The sequence below is a fragment of the Porites lutea genome, chromosome 1 (assembly GCF_958299795.1).
Source record: "Porites lutea chromosome 1, jaPorLute2.1, whole genome shotgun sequence".
Classification (NCBI taxonomy): Eukaryota; Metazoa; Cnidaria; class Anthozoa; order Scleractinia; family Poritidae; genus Porites; species Porites lutea.
In genome coordinates, this window is record NC_133201.1 from 27,423,798 (window position 1) to 27,447,617 (window position 23,820).

The window sequence follows — 23,820 nt, forward strand, 5'->3', positions numbered from 1 at the left end:
CCACGACTAACTGGTCCTAACTGGACAGATTGAAATTTAAATCAAAAAGCTTCAAATTTCCATGTCCTTCTGCGGCTACAAACGCGTTTATCTCGACTAGACGAATGGAACAGTCTGTTACCATTTCAATAAACGTTCGTTTCCTTGGTGCAATATAAAGCATCAAGTTTTTGACGCAGCCACTTCCCGTTTTAGTTGCTTATTTATTCCTTTTCCGGGGAAATAAAACATGATATCGTTTTTTCGGTCCATTAATTGTTAAATACAGATCCGCAATATTTGCCTCGACGTTTTGCCCAGTCACGAAAAGTCGGTCCGGAATTTTTGAAGTACGATGCTTGGTTCCATGGTATAACTTGCTAATGCAAAATGTTCCGTTCTGCCTGAAATTTGTTAGTCATAAAAGTTTCCAGTTACTCATGTCGTAAAAGCAATCTAAAATAAAGCATGCACTGAAACCGGAAAAGCCCTGCAAGTTGAAATGGAAGTACCGTGGTCTTAAGGTGGCTCGATACAGTTTTTCAGGGTCAATACCTCCTAGGTTGAGCATAAACTACGTCGCCATAAACAAAGTTTTGGAAAAACTGCCACCACAGTTGTATTAGATAAAGATGAAACTTTGTTATGATCAGGGTTGCAACGGCATCGGAGTTGTCATAGCAACGAAATGACGCTATTACCTATTTTACTTGCAGCAGTATATCTCGGCACTAGGAACTGTTCTTCCAAAATCGTTCACGGGAGCTTTTTCCTCCAATAGCGGCCTCGATGTTTGTGAAGTTTAAGCGAAATCTGTAAGAGCGTTATCGAGATATTTTGGGATGAAGTTTTTATGGTTAGAAACACAGTAAAAAATGGACAATATAAATGTTTGGCCGTTATCTGTAAAAAATGAAGAGCTTTTGACATGCAATTTCACCTCATAGTAGTTTCAATCTTTCAATCGAATAAAAACGATAATTAATAGGTTAATTGACATTAAACTTAAAATTTGTGCATTACTTTGGAGGAGTGACTGTGACGGGGAAATCTCCAAGTGGACCCGGAAATAAAAACTGACCTGTATTAAGTGGTCACCTGAGTGATCGCAGTCACCTTTTCCGTGGTCCAAACGAGTAGGGAACAAGGGTGGCGCAGTGGTAAGAGCACTCGCCTCTCACCAATGTGGCCCGGGTTCAAATCCCGGCGTCGACGCCATATGTGGGTTGAGTTTGTTGTTGGTTCTCTCCTTTGCTGCAAAAGGTTTTCTCCGGTTTTTCCCCTTTCTTCAAAAACCAACACTTCCAAATTCCAATTCGATCTGGAACGCACGGACACGTTTAAACGAGTTCATATGAACTCCTATGTGCTTCGTGGGTAAAAAAAAAGCAAAGCAAGCAAGCAAAGCAATTAGGTTTTTTTATTGTCTTCACCTCTATCAAATCGTCAATTTGGCAAGATGCACCATACGAGTAAATAAAACTGTATGTGGCGTCTAGTGTTCCTTTACTTTCTTTCTTTTCTTACAAGAAGAAAGAAACAGTTTGAGGTCAATTTGTCGAGGGATATAGATACTTCGAACTACACCATCTTAATGGTCTTGAATGACTCTTTGTTTTGTCACGCCTGTATTAAACGGTCAAGCCATTCCTAAAGGGTGACCGTCGCTTAATACATATCCGTTTTCGAATTAAAAACCCGGATTTGGATTTTAGCATACCGTAGAATTCCGAAAAGAAGCCCCTCCATGTATAAGCCCCTTCCAAAGATAAGCCCCCCAAACTGGTAACGCAAAAAAACCCTACGTTAAATCGCCCCTCCAAATATAAGCCCCCCGGGGACTTGTACTTGGAAAATTGCCCTCAAATTCAAAGTGAAACAAAAGTAAAAACGATAAATTTACTTCCAACTATAAGGCTAGCCCAATAGATTTTGAAACGCAAATTTCCCTCCGTAGATAAGCCCCTCAAAAAGGGCCTTTAAAAAATATAAGCCCCGCGGCTTATTTTCGGAATTTTTTGGTAGCTGGGAGTTTGATAATTATTGCCCAAAAATTCTACAAGAAGTCAACGAAATGATTCTAAAAAGTCATTTTATTCCCCCTAGCTATAGATGTATGACAAAAATGAAAACCGTTAAAAACACTGAATTATACGCGATGGTTAAAACAGTTTCAATGACTGACATAAAGCATATATTTACAAAGATGATAATAATTAAAAAAACAAACAAACACTATCATGTACTGCTCAATCGCCGTCTTCTTGACTTCCTTGTGCCCTGTGATTCCACACCACGCGATTTACCCCCATTGGAATTATGTTTGTTTGACGCATTTGGATTAACATTTTCATCATCTTCGGAGTCCAGTCCAGTGCAGTTTTCTTCCTCTTCATCCAAGTCAAATAACTCAATACTATCTTCGTCGTCACTTTCAAAAACAGGCATCTTTTGACGCTTTTGATTGGTCGATTTTGCTTTAGTAGGCTTCGGCGGTCTAGGTGCGTTGCGCGGCGTTCTGAGGGGCATGGGACTAGGTTCGTCGTCGCTATCTTCCACTGTTTTCTTCTGTCGTTTTTTCTTTGTCGCCGGTGTTCGACCTTTCTGAGCTCGGTTTCCTCTTCCTACAAAGTAAAGTCTGGCTGATGGAACTTATTCAAAAACAGCATCGAAAAAGGTAGACCGAGAATTCAAAACTAAACAGGACAATCATATTTTTCGCCAAACGTTAACGACTTTGGTTACGTGGCTTTGTTCGACAATCGTCAAACCAAAAAGGTAAAGTCACGTTCCACAGGCCAAGTCAGATAATGGCGTTCTCTGTCAACCAAACAGAACGAATTTTTGTCGGCGGAAAGCCAAGCGATGAAACGTCTTCCAGTTGCAGCCTTCTAGCGCTTCTGATGCGCGAACAACGAAATATGCAATGGGAAAGGAATGTGAATACGTGAGTTGACCATTTTGGTTTGAAAAAGCCACGTGACCTAAATTGTTGACGTCTGGCGCTCTAAATAACTGCTAGGAGTATTTTCGAATTTCGCGGTCTAACAGGTTTCGGTAGCGACCGGATTGATTTTTCATTCTCTAATAAATGCATTTGCTGCCTGCATTCGGATATCTTTCGGGCCGTACCGAAATTCTCGATTATTATACAGGAATCAAGTGTGTTTATTTTCTGGTAAATAACTAATGTGTTAGTTCCTTTCTCTGAGCATAGGTAAATACGACCCTACAAAGTAACATAGAGGGCTAAAAAAATATAAAAATATAGGCTGTTTTCCATTTGATCGCAAAAATCAGTCAATAATTGGCCAGCAATCGTATTATGTGGAAACCACTTTTCAATGGTTGCTAAAGGGATTCCAAGTGAGCGTTAAGGTGATGTTACACGAGACGATTCGTAACGACGATTCTGAGCGCAACACAGCGTAAGAATGTTGGAGCAATGTTGCAACCATTCGAAAAAATGTCGCAACAGTGTTGTAATGCTAGTTGTCAGTTCTGTTACTATGACGTCGATTTTAGGCCCCGTTCACACGTATCCAGACATTTTTGAAACCGCATATTTTGTTTCCCTAATTAGTGTGAACAGGGCCCTAAACCACTCTGTCAGACAGCGGTTTTAAAAATGTGCAGTTTCGGTGAACGGATTCACTGGTTGCGCGTCGATTCGTGTAAAAAAAAAAAAAATCGGTTTTAAAAATGTCAGGATTCGAGTGGACGTGGCCTCCGTGAACACAAGCTTCTCTGGACATCGGCGATTTAATATACAACCTTGTGTTAACCCATTTGTTAGGCAAACAAAGGGAAATTTTAACTTTCGAGAAATCGGTCATTTTACAGTTGTGTGCAGAGTATTCTGGTCTTGAGAGAAACAGGGGCTGGAAATACTTGAACCTTGTTTTAATAGAAATATGGCCTTGCTACATCGCCATAAGACGTCTAGGGTGCTTTTTGTTTTAACGAGTGAGATTTTTACGGGGTATTGGTAATACTCTAAACATTTCACAGTGAAAGTAGCAACCTTAGTTTTGAAGGTCTTTTCTTGGCCTTTTCAAAATTCACTCGTTTGCTTCGGTGAATGGCTTTGCAAATATTTAAGATGTTCTCATGCATACAAATAGAACTGAAGCTTCTATAAAAACAAAGTCAATACCAGCCTCGTTTTCAATAAAAAGGCTATGTTACAGTACATTCAACTATAAATTAGCCATGTTGAGAGTATTTACCTGCAGGAGTGTTGACGCTTCTTTTAGCCTTGTTAGCGCCAGTCGCCGCTCCTAAAGCTTTGGATGCTCGTTCATAGTCCTCCTCGTCCTCCATGCCTTTGGTATGACACTGACTGATGCGCTGCTCCAACTCATCCACTAAAGCCTGATGGGAAACAACAATATTCGGCCTCGGCATATAACACTTACCTACCTCGACCTTGATGATTATGCGGGATATCACAAAAACCGGATCTAACAATTGTTTTCTATTATATATTAGGGACCTTAAGCGACGACGACGACGACGACAAGAAACAACAACAACGTCAATAACAGTTGGTTTAATTAGCAAAACAACTGCTCTGCACGTGCATCACGCTTTTTACTACATTTCTTTGACGTTCACTGCACGACTACGACGTGAAAACTCCCAATGCGACGTTTTTGGAGGACGTGGACATACTACGACAATTTTTCCCTTCTCTTTTTGAACATGGATAAAAGCCCTTAATTCAACTCCAGTAAAAGTCGCCTACATTTGACGAATTGAGCGGTTCCAAATAGACGCGATAAAGTTTGAAAGGACGCGAATTCATTTTTTGAAATAATTTTTTCACTGCCGTCGTGCGTCGTCGTTGCTTACGGTCCCTACTGTCTTGTATAAAACAACGACAAACACACCGTCGCACGGAACAGAGTTTGACATTGCTCTTGAAAATCATACATTGCACGCCCAGCCTACAGATTAGTTAGTTACCTGCTAGCAGATAACTAACTCTTCTGTAAGTTGCGCTGATTTCCAAAATTTACTGTGAGCTCTTAGCAAATGAGGAGAAAGGAAATACAAAGTATAATAACAAAAATTATCCTTAACATTGCTATGTATATGTTTGCTTTCCCCGAACATTTAAAAGAACAATAACCGCCCGTAATAGTAGGCTATCGATCTGAACAATCGTAGAGGAATGTGAACAGTTTAAATTAACAAGTAAAGCTGTATTTTCATGACAACAAAAAATACAATCATAGACGAAAGTCTTGGGACACTTTCGCGTTTCTGGGGCGTTTTCCAATTCACACAGATCCAACCCATTCCCTTAACCCACAACAATGTTGGACGCGTGTATCCAGAATTTTTTCCGAGTTTCAACTTTGTATAGGGTGGAGAAGAAGGGAGAACTGCAAGAAAATTTCGAAAATGATGTACTGTTTTAATAGGGGACCGAGATTGACAGAAAAATATGAATTTTGCAGGACTGTCCCAAGGACTTTTGTCCAGGATTGTAGGTCTACCTTGACTTCTGGCTTGGCGAATTTCTTGCTCTTCCCGACAATGGCCAAGAATGATTGGTAAACATCTTCCTCAGCTAACTTATCGTGGAAGCACCCAAAGTTTTCCTGTAGCTTTCGGATTCCTCGCTCATTATACGACAGCATGGACAAGCAGAATGCCAAGTCACGCCATTGACGCTCAGTTCTAAATGAACACAAGAGAATAGGTACGCTGTGAAAAAAAAACTCACTTCAAGAAGAATCTGATCTTTTTGTTTTGTTTTGTTTTGTTTTTTTCATTTTTGTTGTTTTCTTATTTTGGCCTCGTATTCACACTGAAATGAAGAACAAACAAGAACAAGTCAGATTTCAAAAAGTAACCGGGTAAAAATAAAGGTTAAATAAGGTTGACGTCATAGCTATAATTATACATGACATATTAACAAGTTAAAATGGCGAGACAAGGCGGTGTTGCAGTGATATGGGCATCTCCGCGTTTTGGGCATCCCCTTCTCATACTATCTTAGCGATTTAGGTTAGGGTTAGGGTTAGGGGGATGCCCATATTACTGTGACAGCGGGAGTATCGCGAACTGGGTAGTTTGAACATCCGAGAATAGCCTGGGAACGAAAACATAATTATTGAATTGAGCGCGGAACGAGCGCTTTTTGTGTATTTTATGTTTACATAAAACAGAGGTTTTTGAAAACCCAAATAAGCTGCAAAGGAGGTGGCTCCAGTTGTTCAAAACTTGGATAGTGCAAACAACCGGATAAATTACTATCCAGTTGTTACCCACCTTTTATGTGTAAACTTACTTTGTGGCTCGGAATCTATGGCACAGCTTCTCTACAAGACTCTCAGATTGACGATCTTTCTGGATAAATGACAAAAGGTACCTGGAAAAAACAATGACAGGAAAAAGGCAAGAGTATTAATATGGATGGTGAAGATAAGTGATACTCAGAAAGCCGTCCCGAGAAAAAAAAGGAAATTGTTTCTTTTGCTGTTTACTACAGGGACACTAACAGTGTCTCACAATAAATGTATCACTTATTTCTTTCTTATAACTTCGTTTACTACCCGGTATACAAGTAACGTAACATCAAAAACTTACAAAACCAGGGTGCAAAGAAAGTCAGTTTCACAGATTCACCGTCGAGCAAGCTGTAGCTAGCCCGAGAAGTCGTTTTAACTAGCCCGAAGAAAATTTTGTCACGAGCAGGTTGAATAATTGATTGATCAATATAATTTGTTAATTACATCATTCGTTAATTTATCAATTCAGTATAATAATAAGTGTGATAATTTTCCTTTGTCAGATCAGCTGCAGTGAAAAAACAGCTTATGTTCGACATGAATTTATCAGTAATTAATTTTAAACAATTTGCCTCATAGTAGTTACTTCCGTAATTTGAATATCCCCAGAAAACGTCACTCAAGTTAATAAGAAAAAATTCAGCTAGCCCAATAGCAAAATCCAATAGTCCCAAGCTATCGGACATGAGACTTTCTTTGCACGCCGAAAACAAAATGAGGTACTTTTGTAAAACATTTATTCATTTTTTTAAAAAAATGAATATAGGGCGTGAATTTCAGTTTAGTAAATTAAAGCATAACAATAACGTCCAATAAGTTCAAAGCCCAGTTGTTTCTCAGCCATGAATCGTCATAGCTTTAATTCTAGGTTATCTGTTGGTAGAACATACGAGCCCTAAACGGCCGCTTCTCTTGGATTTGCGCGATGGTCCTTCTTACAAATAGGTCCGGTTAATGGTACAACAAGGCAATAAACTGTAGCTATACCTCATGATATTCCTGAAAGGTTCTTCTTCAATTCCACAATCAGGATCCGACAAGCGGCTTATCACATCTGGAAGAATGTTGTAGATTGCGTTGCCCTAACGTTATAATAAAAAATAAGTTAGCTTAGATCCAGGGTTCGTACACTTTTTCAGGCCAAAAATTCAAGGACTTTTCAAGGACTTTCCAGGAACCTAACTAGAAATTTCAAGGACTTTTTTTAATGACAATTTTACCTCAAAAACGAGAAAAATGTTTGTGTTAACAACTTTGTTTTGGGTTTACAGATAATGCAGAACATTACCAGTTTTTTACAATGACCCTTTAAGTTGTTTTAGCTTGTTTTCAAGGACTTTCAAGGACCGAAGACGAAATTCAAGTACTTTCAAGGCCTTGAAATCAGACTCCTGAAATTCAACGGTTTTCAAGACGCGTACGAACCCTGTAGATCTAGGAAAAGAAACTACACGACTAAGCCGCGAGTGACGACAGGATTAGCTCAGTCGATAGAGCGTTTGACTGCTGAGCAGGAGGTTGTGGGTCTAATTACCGGGGCCGGACCAATAGTCCATTTTACAGTTACGGATGCAAACGAGGCTGAAGTTGACCTTGTCTAGATACAACCCTTCCTCGCCACTAACTACACTACCTGACAAAATGGGAGACTTCCGTCAGTCGAGTGAGAGAATAAAATAAACAAACAGAACGTAGTCTCCATGAGCAAAAATTAACAGCAAAAAAAACAATTGCATTGTAGCGGCCTCCCTGGTAAGCGAGCCTAAGAAAACGCAGTCCATGTTCCTGATATTTTTGTGATTTTGTTTTTCGATTCTTACCTTCTTGGATAATTCTAGAAAGAACAGTTTGGCCAGATCAGATATTCTGTTGTCCTTGTCTTCCAAACACGTGGCCATCTCACTTATCTGACCTTTGACCTTGACCATGTCATTCAAAATCAGATGGGTGAGCACCATTAGCGTGTTCTTACGTACGTGACCTGACTCGTCACGCAATCTGTCAAATAATATACACACTGCTGTCAGTATTTCAATTTGCGAAGCGAAGGTAGCCTGAGAAAACAGCCGATATTTTACGACGCCACCAACGGTTTCCCCGCGAAATGACGTCTGAGAAACTAGTGCAGAAATTCCATACTGATGACGCGTCACTACCCAGATCTGGGTAGTGCTTCTGATTGGTCGTGCCGTGTGGGAAATTTGATTCACCGAACCAATCAGTAGTAATACCGGATCGACGGCATAACACACTGCAAGTTTGGTTCACTGATAATGATAGAGAGAATGCACAAATCGAAATCTAGACTGCAAAACAGTCCGTATTTTTGCGTATTCAAGTAAGCGCGAGCAGTCAAAAAAAAGGTCTGGAACGAGGCTGAAAACGGAGACTGAGACTGGGAGAGACGCTAAAAATATAGGTTTTTTTTCTCTCGCCTCACACGCCCTACGGGCGTGTGAGGCTCGCGCGCTTCGCGCGCGTAAGACTCGTACACAACGCTTTATCGATTTCTTCACTGATTTTGAGAAAAAAACCGACTGTTTTGCAGTCTAATCGAAATCCGGTACAAAAATGAAAAAAATACTAGGGAGTTTATGCAACGACGACGGCGACGGCGACGGCAACGAGAACGGCAAAAAAGCAATAGGTTTAGACAAGCGAGACAACAACTTAGCACGTGCATCACGCTTTTTTGTACATTTCTCTGTTGCCGTTGCACGACTAAAACGTGAAACGGCCTAAGTTCACGTTTTGTCGAGGACGGGAACAAAAGACAACAACTTTCCTTTTTCTTTTTCTGAACTTTGATGCAGTCCTTTAGAATTCAACTCCAAAAAAACTTTGCGAACATTTGAATAATTAAACGAGTTGGAATAAGCGCGATAAAGTTTGAGACATGCGCAAATTCACTTTTTAAGTGACGTTTTCGTAGCCGTAGCCGTCGTCGTTGCGCAAACTGCCTAATGATACAAAGGGAACGTTACACAATGTGAGACCTGGACTTCTTTCAATTAACTTTTGTCAAGATTTAGTTGGACCATAACTACATTCTTTGGAACGATATACCATGATCGATTATGTCCTTGATGAGGCTAGTATTTGTGCAGTGACAAGCTTGTTGTAAGAACAGGGAGAAAGGGCTGGGAGGGAGGGAAATGGGTTGTCCATTTGACTCCCACAGACTTCCGTGGCTTTCTTCAGACACGCCCAGTACCCTTTTTAAAACTTTGTAAGATTGTAATTCTCCATTTACAAACCTGGCATATAAATGAGAGGTCCACGGCTCAATGAGGTTTGGAAATCTGAAAGTCAGGTCGCCAACTGCTACGATCGTGTTCGCTCTGATTGTCGCTTGAGGAGCCTTTTCAAGGATCGTGAATAGAAGTTGTAGATGTGCTTCGCAAAACTCAGAACTAAAAAACGAACAAGTCAGTGAAGAAAACAGTTTTAATAAGAATTCACCTTCCAACACAGAGTGAAACTGGAGCAAAAAGACGCAATACTCAGCAACTTCTATCCAGTGGAACCTTTCCACACCGGCCAAAGACACTTTAACAACGGCGAATGCAGATAAACGTAATGTTCTTAGAAGAAAAATGGCCATAAAAGAAGTTCCACTGTTCATTTCTATGGACGGCAAAATCTGCGCTAGATCGGACTGAAGCGCTAACAACAATGTACACAGCACGTTTTGGCACGTAATGAAACTCTTGTCCATTTTTACGAACTTCTCAAGATGATCTTTTTGGTGTAAGTAGAGAGTTGGTACAAAAGTAAAAAAAACAGTTTTAGCCTTAAACAGGGTATACCATTTCACCATTTAGCGTCTTGAGTAGAATGTCTTTTTGGACCGCAAGCCTCAAAAGGAGTGTAAAGACTTGGGATGAGCCCTCTAGTTTCATGAGTGGTATCAACATCTTTTTTCCTTCAAAAAATCTAATTCAGTGATGTTGGTTTCAAAAAATTTCCTAATTCTGTAAGCAAAACGAAATGAATCAGGGTCGTGAAATGATGTCTCTTGTCTTAGACAGGGTTGCGAAATGAAAAATTTGTCTTAAACAGGGTTGCGAAATGAACCATTTTTGTCTTAAACAGGGTAGCGAAATGAACCATTTTTGTCTTAAACAGGGTAGCGAAATGAACCATTTTTGTCTTGAACAGGGTAGCGAAATGAACCATTTTTGTCTTAAACAGGGTAGCGAAATGAACCATTTTTGTCTTAAACAGGGTTGCGAAATGAACCATTTTTGTCTTGAACAGGGTAGCGAAATGAACCATTTTTGTCCTAAACAGGATCAGGGTTTAAAGGCCTCGGCAGCACATCTCTACCCAAACTGCCCTTGAGTGCCTCTCTCGGCGGGGGGGGAGTGTAACGTACCTGACCAACATGAACTTTGCCAGAGCCAGTGATGCTGAAGCTCGTAAGTTAGGATCACTGTACTTCACAGGATTACTGCAGACACAAACTAACAGCGGGCGCAGACTAGCTAACAAAGTACCACCTGTGGAATCCAAAGAAATTGTACGGAGTTTTATACGAGTTCTATCATTCTAAGTGAGGTTTCATGAAGTTTGTTGAAATAACGAATGTGTCATGTTCGCCAAAAAGTGACGAACATCAATTTTCCTCAAACAATATCGATACAATGTCGAGAAAAAGGCTAGGAGAATCTTAAAATGATCAACAAAGAGAAAATGCTTTCAGTCTGGAGAATTTGAATGTGGATCTTGGGGCTTAAAAAGGTTAAAGAGGTTTTACTGGCTGCATTTGCGGTTATCTAGAAATCAAGAATCGTACATACCAGTAACAATGTCGTGTTCACATATCTTTCTGATGTATTCTGTCTCCACATCATCGGCTGTTGCTCCAGTAAGCCCCAGTTCCTCCTCAATCGTCTCAGAAGCGCCTGGGTCCTAAATTAGATGGTTTTTTAATTTTCAAAAAAATGATTTTGTCAGTGAAGGGTTTTAAATTGATGTAATAGTGAATTGCACTTACCAACATCATTTTAGCGAATTTTTTCCAAAACACTAAGAAATTAGCTGAGTATTTCTGCTTCTTTCTTTCTTTGCTCCTTTTTTCTTTTTTTCTTTGGGGGGGGGGGGGGCGGGGTGGGAGCTTCAACATTCCTTTATCCCTTTTAGAAGTAAAACTTCAAAAGAAAAAAAGGACAATTTAAACATGAATTTTTTCCCCACTGTGGTTGTAACAGAATCGGATACGACTTATATTTTATAAGACACTTTTAACAATACGTTTAATCTTAATTAAGCCTTAAAATAGAATCCTTGCCTTAGGAATAAAAACCGCAATTCTCCCCCTAATGGACCGAGCATATCTGGTAAAAATACCCCTGGGAAAAAGACTACACCAGGAACGTTGTATTTGCACCTTGCGGAAATAGCACTTAAACACAAAGAGGTGAACTTTGAAGTCCCGCAAAATGGATAATTTTAAAGAAATACAGTCGACTCCCGATAATTCCAACCTTCAAGGGAAATAGGAAAAAGTTCGAGTTATCGGGAGTTCGAGTTATCGAGGTTAAAATTATAAAGAACATGATCTGAAGGGAAATGAAAATTGCTTCGAGTTAGCGGGAGGTTCAATTAATAGAGGGTTCGAGTTACCGGGAGTCGACTGTAACTTGAATCACCTGTAGGAAAGTTTTAAAGCAGTAGCCTCCTGTTTAAAGTTATTACTACAGATGTCAGCCACTGAAATCAATTTTTACCTTTGTTGTATAGGTGTTTGATTCGTGGTGCGGTCCTTTTCGTTTGTTAGCTTGTTTCTCTTTCTCTTTTTCATTCTCCTCAATCACCTGCCGACGTTTGATTTCACCCAGTACCCCAACGTCCAGGTGAACCATATGACGTAAGGCCACGTGACCTGACATGCTAAGAAACCGAGCTAAAACACCGGCATGAGAAGTTGTCTGAGGATTACTTGAACGGCCATCGTTGTCCATGGTATCGTCGTTAGAAACTTAAAAGGAAGCAAAACAAAGCATAGAGACTTCTATTGACATCAAAAGTAACTATTTCCTATACTCGTTATTTTCACATTGTGCCCATAAATAACCTTTTAAACCCCTTTTTGGGCTCTCGAGTCTCCTCTGGGAATTGCGAGACAATGGAGTCGTGAAAAATTTGCAAGTTTGTCCCTAAATCCTCGGAGTCATGCTAGAATTTTTATACGTCGAACGTGGGCTATTGATGGTTAGTCGATAAACGTGAGACTCTGGTATTAAAGCTCGGAACCCAATAGACTGGAGAGAAAAAAAGGTAAAGGCGGACAGGAGCCAAAGGCCCACACGGCCGGAGCTTATTTCCAGTTTCCGTAGCATGAATTCGAAGCATGCCTGGGAGTATTGCTACTCCCCCCTGGACGGGATGCTTATGCATTGCAGGGTTACCCACCAGCAGTATGTCGCCGGTACCCATTTATCAACTGGGTGAAGAGAGACAAAGTGGAGTACAGTTCCTTGTCTAAAAAAACAACGCGACGGGCGAGGCTTGAACCCCGGACCTCCAGATCCAGAGTTCGAGGTGTTAACTGCTCGGACACACACGCCTCCACTAGACTGGATAGAGCCATAAGGGGAATTGGTTAAGCAGATAAAGGCTAGCGAACTTTTATATGATTGTTTGTTGTTTTTTTTTTCAATTTTCGTTTGTTGTAACAATGCTATTGCAATAAAGCCGTCTGGGGGGGGGGGGGGGGGGGGTACGCACGACCCTGGCCTGAACAGACCCTTCTACTGTTTTTTCAACTTTTTACTTGGAGAAACAAAAATAAGGAAAAGCCGTCGACACTATTGGAAAGAGCACCTTTAAAGCTTGAAAGCGACGATACATCTTAAGCGAGCGAAGATATAGCTCCGCGAAGGCACGAAAATTTACAAACGTTTGTATGGTGGGGGGCGGGGGGGGAAGTTTGTGCCCCCCACCACACAAACGTCTGTAAAATTTAGCGACTTTGAGGAGCTGTATCTTCGTTAGTTTTCAACAAATCACTTTCAAACTTGGCAATTTTACTAATTTAGAGTCGCTATTTCGAGCTAAAGATTTTTCCTAACTCGTCCATGTCAAAACTTTAGAAAAAAAACCGTTCACAAGTCTATTGCAAAACCCATCATTTCGCGTATTGAAGAGGAGGCCATGATGTCGGTGAAGTTTACCATTACATTTGCGCTTGTTTTTATCGCCGTCGCAGCTTCAACCCAATTTTGTGACTTTTGCCCTTCATTTCATCTGTCTTAGGTCGCTGTTTCAAGGCCATGTCACTTGTCAGAATTTTCCCTTAAAAGTTTATATTTACTAGCCGAGGTAATATCTATGTACAGAACATTTCACTTTTTACCATTCTCTTCCCGCTCTGATGTTGTTTCCTCCTCAGGGTCCACCGTGTTTTCAGATTTGTCCAGCAAGCAGGCTGCTATTTTCTTAATGATGCTCTCAGCGATTGTCTCCGGATGTTCCGCAAGAAAGTAAATCACATTCAGCACTTGCTCCATCATAGGAGTCCAGTCCGGTTTATCCAGCTTACGAACACCTAATAGATACGGAAATATCACTTATCTTTAGGCCCGTCCAATGAAGAAGGACCATCTGTTCGCGAAGATGTGACTTAACAAAACTAAACCAACAACAAACTAACTGTACAGTCCATCTATTTCCACCTATTTATAAAAAGACTTTACTCAGTTACAACGAGGCAACACTTCTCTGAAACTCAGAATACCAAAGTGACGTTAAAAGAAGCGATTTCGCCACTTTCGTTTGTTTTTTGTCATTAAAAGTTAGACAAACATTGTAGATTAGTCACTCTGACGTCATTTGTACTTTGTACTATTTTACACAATTCTGAAAATGATTTACTCTGGGTTTCCTGTACAAGAATCACTTGTTTAGGTTCCCCGTGTAGAAGCCGAAAAGGAGCCGCGAAGAAGGTTTAACTAGAATGGTTAAAATATTACAGCACCCCAATACAGCTCTGTTTATCTGTGTAATTTTAATACAAGGAACATAAATTTAAAGCTATTCTGTTCCTCACCTGAAACGACAATCTCCGTCAGTCGCTCAAATACTGCGTGGCTAGAAGCGAGTCTGAATGGCTCCTCGGCGCTTAAACCAGGCTTCTAAATAACAAAAGATAAATGGGCCATCAGAAAAACTACAGTTTTTCAAGGAAGCAGTAATTGATCCGTCAATACAGACCAAGGAAATAGGGAGTACGGAGATGCGAGGAGCACAGTCCCCTTCCCTTGCAAAATAAGGCTGGCAAGCAGCTATGTAAACTTATTTAAACAAAAGAAAGTTTTCACATCACAAAGAAGGCTCAACTCCTGCAGGAATAGTTTGGAACACCAACAAGGCTGCCGTTTCATTGGGTGTTCCTTGCGGATGTGTTGTGGAAACCATTGTTAGTTCACTTTTGTGTTGTAGTGTGGGTATTTTTCAGTGTCTTTTTAATCTGTTGTATTACGTCAGTTGGTGATTGCATCTATCTGCTGACTGCAGCACCAAGAAACTACCGTTTCATTGTTTTGAAACACTAACCAATATGGCAGACGTGACGTCATATGAAGACGAAGCTGTTTCAGGACCTGTTTACATGGAGGTGGGGGACCCCAGACAGGTGAGGTAACATGTGGCAGGTCACCCCACCTATCACTTAAACGTAATCAAATTGAAATGAGAGATTATATGGACAGACGGGTTACTCCTCCTAAGCGGGTTACCTCACCTACCTGGGGTCCCCCACCTCCATGTAAACTTCAGGGCGGAAAAACGTAATGAGCATGCGTGAACTTTTTTGCCCAGATCCCCTGGCCGGGTTTGAAAAAATGGCGGGATTTCAAATATTTTATTGCCTAAAAATAAGATGTTTAAACTCATAACCTGGAACGAACAGGCAATTTGTCTTCAAAAGTTGCAAGCTGTGCTTATAACCTTGTCGTTACTTAATTTTCTTGAAGAATACCTCATAGTAAAACGGACTTTAACGACATTAATTTCCTTGCGTTGTACTGGAAATGTGCATGCGTGGGTCCGATTTTTTTCAAGATGCATTCACAAAATGTGTTCATATAAGGAAGTTCCTGGATATATAAGGTCCGGAGCTCCACAGTGGACACAAAAACAACATATCTTTGGACAGTGATTTGCCCAAAAAAATTAACGCTTGCCCACAATGTGTTTAAAGTCACTGAACTTTCTCGCACTCGAGCTGATATTTTAAAACCCTCGCTCGATGGGACACTCGTAGTTTCGCCGATCACTAAATATAAACAAAATCCTCAATGTAGAGGTTATTGCGTTGATATGTGGGCAGAAAAAAGGTCAATCTTTATGTAGTAAAATCTTCCCAAAAATCGGTTTCTTTGTGTTGTCAAGTTGAACACGCATAACATCTGTCAAAAACCTACGCGTAAGTAGGATTTCCTTCAAACAAAGTTAAAGTTACATTATTTCAAAAACTTCTTGCTGACAATGAAGAAATGAATTTTCTGTACGAAAACAACCTACCTAAAGATCTTAAAAGCAAAAGATCAGTAGCAACTTGGCAGCCTTGCCATGATTCACCATTTAGCTATTTTCAATAAGCTTAACTGGTCCATGCGAGGGTCTTCGTTTAAGAAAATTAAACTCAGCCGATCATTAGAAAATACAGAAAATTGCGCATAAGGGTTTGTTTTGCTCACCTCAGTCGAATCCAGCTGCAGCAATTGTTTACGGGAAAAGAGTCAATTGTTTTGAAGTCACTACCGGCAGTTGTCGTTCTCTAATGACTTCACAGCGAGTGAAAAGGACAATTTGCGTTCAGAAAGTTATTCTTCAGAAAGAACAGAAACTTTCATAGTGCACTGGAAAACAAAACTGTGTAATGAAAAATGAAAAAACTCTGACTATTATTACTTGAGCAACAGAAAAATGATCTTGAGTAAGCTTGCTGGCCTTCTATTTCCGAGAAAGTTTAATAAGCGCACAAGTTTGTTCACTCTGATGCGTTATAACAGCAATATGGTTCTTTGACTGAAGACAAAGATAAAGCTGGTTCTGCGAAGGTAATAAATCTGGAAGTGTAAAAAAAGTAACCGTAACTACTAATAATAGAATAAAGCGGGATTTTAATTCAACTCGGCGAAATCAACTCATAAATTAATCGGATGCACAATCAGAAAAAATACTCGCCTCTTTGGAAATGTTCAAAACTTTTTACCGTATTCCACCTCAGACGGACGGAATGATCCGTTTTTCCTATAACATTGGTTGTTCTGAATCCAAAGCAATTTTCAAGCGACGAAAAAATAGCAAAGATGTCAAATAAAAAATTAATGCTTTACAGGGAGCAAACGTGCATTTCACTCAGAACTCCAGCAACAAACAAACACAGTGAACACACAGAAAAGCCCGCCTTGAGCCTGCGATAAGGGATGCGCAGAAGCTTGCGCAGAACGTTTTTCCGCCCTGAAACATGTAAACAGGCCCTAAGTAGTATCTTGAATGCTACATAATATGTGCGCAATGGAAATATAGAGACAACTAGCGCGTGCTTACGTAAACGTAATCAGAACTTTCTTTTACCTTATGGGTTTTTGCAAGTTTCAACAAAGCTACGCACGTGACACGTGCCAAAAGAAAGTCGTCTTCAGCTCTCGGTCCCAGTCCCGTGGTCACCAACACGTCAATATTACTGCGAACAATGTCCGCCTCTGCTCTGAAACACACATAGCAAAATAATAGTGTTTTTATGGAGCACTACTGTGTGTCAAACTATCACTACAATACTCGTCACGTTTGTTGAAACACTTGTCACGTTACTCCCTCTGCAATTTTCATTTACATTACCCATTGGTAAAACAGTGCGGGACCGAGCTTTGGAAACATATACAGAAGCAACTAGCACACACGGGAAAAAAGAGAGTGAGTCGGTTGAGAATTGAAACCGAAGGAATGACATGAAAAATCCCGCGAGTACTCTCAGTGTCGATCACATGTTAGTCTCTGCATTGCGTGACTCCGGTCCCAGCGGCTGCGAAGGAGACTTATCAAATATGAGCTGGGTATTTTGCAGGGAGTTCAGCTTTACCTTTCCATGAATACTTGGTCTACTCATACAGACAAACCAAACACTTTTTAAATACAAGAACCTTTTCAAGCCTTACCCTGCCAACATTCCCAAAAGCACCAGCGCAGCTCTGCTCTCTTCTTCAGTGGTCTGGGCAGCCTGAAATTAAACAAGGAACAGTTTGCCAGGGACTGAAGTTTTTCTTTTCTGAGTGAGACAAAGAGTGGGAAGGCCCAGGTAATATAGTGCTGGTTTGTACGTGACGTCACGGCGGCCATGTTGGTAGAAGCATCTCTTTCCTCTGGGAACTAAACTCTATTTTCATGTAAATTCTATTGTATCGACCCCCAACATGGCCGCCTTGTCACGTGGTTGCAAACCAGAATACGTGTTATTGACATTGACCAAGCTTGTTCGGTCAAGACGACTGGATATTGGCAAAGTACAAGTACGAGGACAATATCCAGCCGTCTTGACCTCACGCTAGGGAACTTAAGATGGAGACGTTTTCGGGGCGACGGCAACTTCAACCGGACGTGACGTCATGATTGTGAAATATTGCGCATGCTCTTGCTCACCACATTGCCGTCGTGCTCCCGTCGGCGACGTGAAACTGGTCTGTTTGGCGTTGTGGCGAAAACGTGAGTATTTAACTTTGATTTCAATCAGGTTTGTTGCGTTTAGCAACCAGAATTTTGCGGATTATCGTTCTTAAATTGTCCTTGTTTTCTTTGAGTCACATTTCAAGCTCGATTTCCAAGTTCTGTTATCTAAACTTACATCTTTATAATGTTTCTATGTTTCATGTCACAGAGTCAAGATCCAATCTGATCCAATATGGCAAACAGCAAACCGTAAGTGAGCTTTACATGGACAAAGTTGTCCTACGAGCCAAATGAAAGTATCCAGACAAAAAGTATGAACTCCGGTATTTTGATTGTGTATTTTTAGCTCACTCTTTTCGTTAGAGTATCGTATAAATGAAACCTATTGAAAATTGTTTAGAATAGTAGGTAATACCACGTACTAACGTGGGAATGCTGAAATAAAGTTGTTGTTGTTGTTGTTATTGTTGTTGCATGCAAGCAAATAAGCATTAATTCTCTTAATTCTTTGTGTGAAGCCATATTTTCCTCTTCGGTAGTCTTACAAGGCGCCGTCCTCCTTAGTTCACTGCGATCTTAATGTTCGAATTTTGGAGGGAAGTGACGGCTGCCTCTGCTCCAGGCTTGCTCTGCCAGTCCGGTCGCCGTCGCCCCGAAAAACGTCTCTATCTTAAGTTCCCTGCTTAGTCAATAAAGGATTTATTATATGGCCAAAAAAGAGAACTTTTTCTTTGCGGGACCAACGCGGGAAATTCCGAGCGGGCAAGACGGGTCCATCTCTCTTGCTCGGGTAGCCAATTAGAACACAGGATTCGCTTCATCTTGCCCGCTTGCAGATTCATTCATATGTAGAGGATATTACATGGCCGCGCGGAGATACGAAATTTCTCTTCGAGTGTTGAAAAATATTTCACGAGTGAGCGTAGCGAACGAGTGAAGTACTTTCAACACGAGAAGAGAAATTTCGTATCTCCAAGCGGCCATGTAATGTTCTATTTATTATATAAACACCAACCATTTCACTGAAACAGTTTTGCTTGCGTAAGGCGCGATTTATTATGTAGCCATAGCAACGGTGATATTTTCACATGTGAAAATATCATGTTTTCGCGCGAAAGCTCACCTGGTATTTCATTGGTGTTTATATAATAAAATAAAAAACTACATGTTGACAGGGGCGGGGCAGCAACGCCAGGATGGAATACTAAGCCCGCTTAAGCGCTCATTTTCTTATCGGGTGCAATGGCTTGGAATCAACTGTCAAATCAAACGCGTGGAATGGAAGCTCTTACTAGCTTTAAACTTGCGATATCCTAATATATAACTCTTTATCTTATTTTTATTTATGTCTTATTTCTTCTTATTAAATTGTATCTAAATAAATCTTGCCGACATAAAACTAGGTAGTTATGTTTATAGCAGCCGACAGGAACAGATATAAAAGTGCAAATCCTAGTGCTAAATTATTGTTAGTTAATCACTAGTTTTAACAATTATAGCTTGTAATTGTTACACGACATGTCTGACAACCAGCTTGCTGAGCCATTCACCGTGTTTAAATAAAGTTGATTGAATTGAATTGAATTGAATTTAGCTATTACCAAATTTAACATTTTCTTTGCTTGTAGCCTGAGAAAACAGCCACCGCTGGTTTTCTCGCGAAATGACATCAGAAAAACGAGGGCAGAAATTCTACAATGAAGACGCGTCACTATCCAGATCTAGGTAGCGCTTCTGATTGGTTGAAAATTTGCTTCATCCAATGAAAAGCACTCACTACCGACAATAATACTCCAATTCACGCCCCTGCTTTAAAAATCAAATCGATATTTTACCTTCATTGTAAATTTCTCCCATAAGAGCTTTATAACAGGGCCGGGGATCAGGTTCCCTTTCATCAGCTCGCTTATCTGAGGAGGAAGCACAGAGCACACATTCAAGTCACAGTCAACTCCCTTTATAGCGAACACTGAAGGGACCTCGAGTTAGTGAAACTATTTCTGGGACTTTGGTAAGTCACCGCTTAATAGATGTGGGCTTTATACAGGTTTGACAGTAACCGGGAAGTTACAAAACCATAACTAAAATGCATTTTACACATTTTAACACATGCATTTGACTTGCCACTTAAATTATAGTTGACCCTCTTAAAGCATTTGCAGAAAAGGACCAAATATTTTAAAATGATAGTCGCTGATATGCCCAAATTTCGTCGCATGTTAAGCAGGAGCAAGAACGTAAAAAAAGGCAACAACCTACCAACTCTTCTAGAGAAGTTAAGTCTCCTATAGAGGCTCCTTGTGTAAGAGCAATCAGGTTTTTTACGATCAGTGCTGTTTTAGACCTGAAAAGTGTTACAAAAGAATAAAACATATTGTGAGCTTGAAAGGAAAAGTGTATGAAAACAAAAACGACAATGAATATTCTGCACAACGCCCAGAGTTTAACTCGTTTCATTTCCTTGATCCCTTTTATGACACCACAGTCCTCATACATGTACCTAGCATTTGGTGCCTCTGGGTCTAAATAAAGCCCTTTGTATGCATCCACTACTGCATCTCTGACGGCAGAGTCACGTGACCAGATCAACACCAGCATCCTCCGCACGCCGACAATAGCTGACTGGAGTCCAAATTCGGAAGCCACAACAAAGAACTCAATAGACTCATTCACGTCGGAGATGCTTTTAGAACCAAGCAACTGGCACAAAGTAGGGACCGCTTTCTCCATCTGAGTTTGAAAATGCACATAATCCTATAAAGTGAAAGGGAACAGGTTACTTAAGGTTACCAGATGCATTAAAGGTTCAATCGCGTCCAAGCGATGAAGAGTGTCATGATTTAAAAAGAAAACCGAGTTGAAAAAATCAATCCACACAAGACCTTACTTCTAGCCAAAACAAAAGACGACATTATCCGTCAGTATTCACTTTTGTTAACGTTGCTTCACGTTTATCTGCTGCGTTACTGACTAGAGTGCTGAAGGTCTTGTGTTTGACTCGATTGTCAACTAAGTGCGGTCTAGGAAGCTTTTTTTTTGCCCTCCCTGTGTTTTTGAGCTCGAGCCAGAAAAACGATGGCGACAAAGAAGGAGAGAAATTGACACTGCTCCTTCACCATCTGAACACGCAAGTCAAGCGCGACAGCTAGCCGCTTGCAGAGCAAAGGCAGTACCTTTCATTTCTCAGCTTTTTAAAGACCCTGAGTATGTTTGAACTCTTAAGCAGAAAAAAAACCCCTTCATCTCTGACTGGTCTGTTCTTAACAAAAAGCTTCAGTTGGAAAGTGAAATTACCATAAAATTAAAGCAGGAGATTAAAGATAATAAACCAAACTTTCTCACCTTCAAAAACTGAACAATCATTTGTTGTTTGGTGATTTCGTTCACTAGTCCATTGCCTGGTTGGTTTGTTGAGGAGTCCTGATTTTCATGTTCTGTGGACACTTGAACAAGTTCATGAGGATCAATGTCTGCACCTTCGGCAGCTTTGGTTTCCTTTTCGCCTTCAGAAGCTAAGGAAAAAGAAGTAAGTTAAGACCACTTTCTGTGGGCAGTCTGACGCGCTTACCACACGTCCGACAATATTGCTTCGAGGAGAAAGACGCGCGTGGGAAGGAGGGATCACGCGAGTAGAGGATGATTGCGTCTTTCCTCCTACTTCGCGAGTTCTGTTTTCAAAGAGTGAATTACTACTTTACGAAAAGTCAATGGAAGGGGAGGAATGGAGAAAGATGACAGGGCCGTGGAAGTGGATTTAGATTTAAACTCCTAACAACAAAGGAGGAATACGTTATTCTGACGATGTACTGTAGTCAAGTTGTGTAGGAAACAATAACAACCATAAGAAATTTAGACTGCAAAACAGTCCGTATTTTTGCGTATTCAAGAACGCGCGATCAGTCAAACAAAAGGTCTGGAACGAGGCTGAAAACACAGAGCGAGACTGGGGAGAGACGCTATGAGACTCGCGCGCTTCGCGCCACGCTTTACCGATTTCTTTACTGATTTTGACAAAAAAAAACCCGACTGTTTTGTAATCTATAAGAAATTATAAATTTTAGTCATCACACTGGAGTAAAATTTCTGACCTTTGGCCTTGCTACAGCCCTGTTGACAGTCACGTGACTTGTCACCTGATCAGACTGATCAAGATCGCTGGAAGATTGAGAGATAGACTGTGGCCTCTGATGTAATAATTATTTCTACTGTATCTTCTCTCCACATTTTTGGGGGAATCAAACAAACGTAAAACATACTTACCAAGGAATATTGCCTTCATGATTGACAACTGGTCTTCCACGGACTTTGGAAAACTGGCATTTTCTTCTTCACTACTATTGAAAACGGACAAAAAACAGACTTGCTTCAACTATGGCACATATCTGTAGTACCTAATAATAATAGTTTTTATTTCAACACGGTAAATTCATAAGGACAACAAAGATTAAAAAAGACAAAGAAAAAAGTTCAGTACAACTGAAATACAATTTTCCTAGAAAAAAAGAAAGAAAAAGAAAGTAGTCTGCTTTTCAAGAGTGCCGTGCATTCAAGGTCACGCGCTAACTAAAAAATCGTGTACACCCAACCCGAAAACTCTGAAGGGTTTGTGCTTGCCCGCGGTGGTTCTAGTGAAAAACTGTTCCAAAACACTGCTCCGTCATAGCAGAAGCTCCTCTTACGGAAATCAGTACGAGGCAGTAGACGGGAAAGTTTGCACTCGATGCATGTCCCTCAATGAATAGTTCAAAATAAATTTAGAGACAAGTTAATCGGGGGCAAGATCGTTCAATGATTTACAGTGTAAGTTGTAAAATTTATAAATTCTCACAGCCTTAAGAGAGTGTCTCTGTAAGAGCGGTCCGGTCGATTTTCCTTGAGACACAGATTTACCTCATTTCTTGTGTGTTGTAAGACATTCATGTACCTATACTAAAACCACAATCCGTTTGATCGGATCTCTTTATTTTTCAGAGTTTTACGGAAATTAAATTTCACTCGAGCGAAGGCCTGTCGTGACACTTTTCAAGACGTTAATTTGAGACAACTTTGGAGGACAATTTACAAAAAAGTACGGGACTCAGCAAAAATCAAATACCACAGACATGTATAATAACTCTATCTTATCCATCGAGGCGACTTTCGTGAACATCACGTTTCAATCAAGCAAACAGGAAGACTTGAACGACACCTTATCGGTTCACTTAAGTCACACACGCGAAAACCGATCATATTCAAGGTACATTTTTGAAAAAGTGAGGCGTTCTTAACTGATCCAACTAATATAGCTAGGAAGTAGGAGCCATAGAAAAGGTAACTACAGAAAAAAACTTTGCGGCCCGACCTTTACTAAAACTTTATAACTCCGTGAACTTACCTAATTTTCGGCAATCTCCAAGTTTTGCCGCCATTTTGAGGGACTTGTCAACATGAAGCGTAGCAGACACAAATCGAGCAGGTAGATCTAAAACAGTCAGAAATACATACGAAAGCATTCAAATGAACTTCACTTTCAATTCAAGGGGCAAAATTTGAAATTGTTCGTTAAACCTACCATTCCTACATCCCAATGCGACCATTTCTTCCAACAATTCAAACACTACAACTAGTGACCACTAGTGTTCGAATTTCCCTTGTCGATTCCACCGTAAAAAATAACCTGTGCCACCCAAGCTTCGACTCGAATGTGAAATACGAATCAAACAACATAACTGCGTCATCTTCGAGGCCATATCACACTGGTATTTTGATTTTCTGATCGACAAGAACGGTGATCAGGAGGTGATCGCCATGTTTACCTCATAAAGGTGTCCGCTGACCAGCCGCTGAATGAAAACAGTACGGCGCAGGGTGGTGTGGGTGGCGG

At 40.5% G+C, this 23,820-nt stretch overlaps 1 protein-coding gene across 1 annotated transcript in view; it reads right to left on the reverse strand.

Annotated features, from left to right (window-relative positions):
• Window positions 1–2,054: 2,054 nt before the first annotated feature.
• The window catches only part of LOC140947558 (condensin complex subunit 1-like), a 35,756-nt gene continuing 13,990 nt past the window's right edge, over window positions 2,055–23,820 (reverse strand). The window contains exons 16-34 of the mRNA XM_073396700.1: window positions 22,218–22,291; window positions 21,300–21,469; window positions 20,458–20,711; window positions 20,217–20,301; window positions 19,793–19,867; window positions 17,450–17,511; window positions 16,869–17,001; window positions 14,335–14,419; window positions 13,642–13,833; window positions 12,014–12,264; window positions 11,084–11,195; window positions 10,660–10,783; window positions 9,539–9,694; window positions 8,102–8,279; window positions 7,269–7,363; window positions 6,281–6,361; window positions 5,484–5,667; window positions 4,209–4,353; window positions 2,055–2,603 (exon numbers count right to left, since the gene is read on the reverse strand). Of these exons, the coding sequence (XP_073252801.1) occupies window positions 2,218–2,603; window positions 4,209–4,353; window positions 5,484–5,667; window positions 6,281–6,361; window positions 7,269–7,363; window positions 8,102–8,279; window positions 9,539–9,694; window positions 10,660–10,783; window positions 11,084–11,195; window positions 12,014–12,264; window positions 13,642–13,833; window positions 14,335–14,419; window positions 16,869–17,001; window positions 17,450–17,511; window positions 19,793–19,867; window positions 20,217–20,301; window positions 20,458–20,711; window positions 21,300–21,469; window positions 22,218–22,291 (2,842 nt within the window). The 3' untranslated portion in view covers window positions 2,055–2,217. The remainder of the gene's footprint in view (window positions 2,604–4,208; window positions 4,354–5,483; window positions 5,668–6,280; window positions 6,362–7,268; window positions 7,364–8,101; window positions 8,280–9,538; window positions 9,695–10,659; window positions 10,784–11,083; window positions 11,196–12,013; window positions 12,265–13,641; window positions 13,834–14,334; window positions 14,420–16,868; window positions 17,002–17,449; window positions 17,512–19,792; window positions 19,868–20,216; window positions 20,302–20,457; window positions 20,712–21,299; window positions 21,470–22,217; window positions 22,292–23,820) is intronic.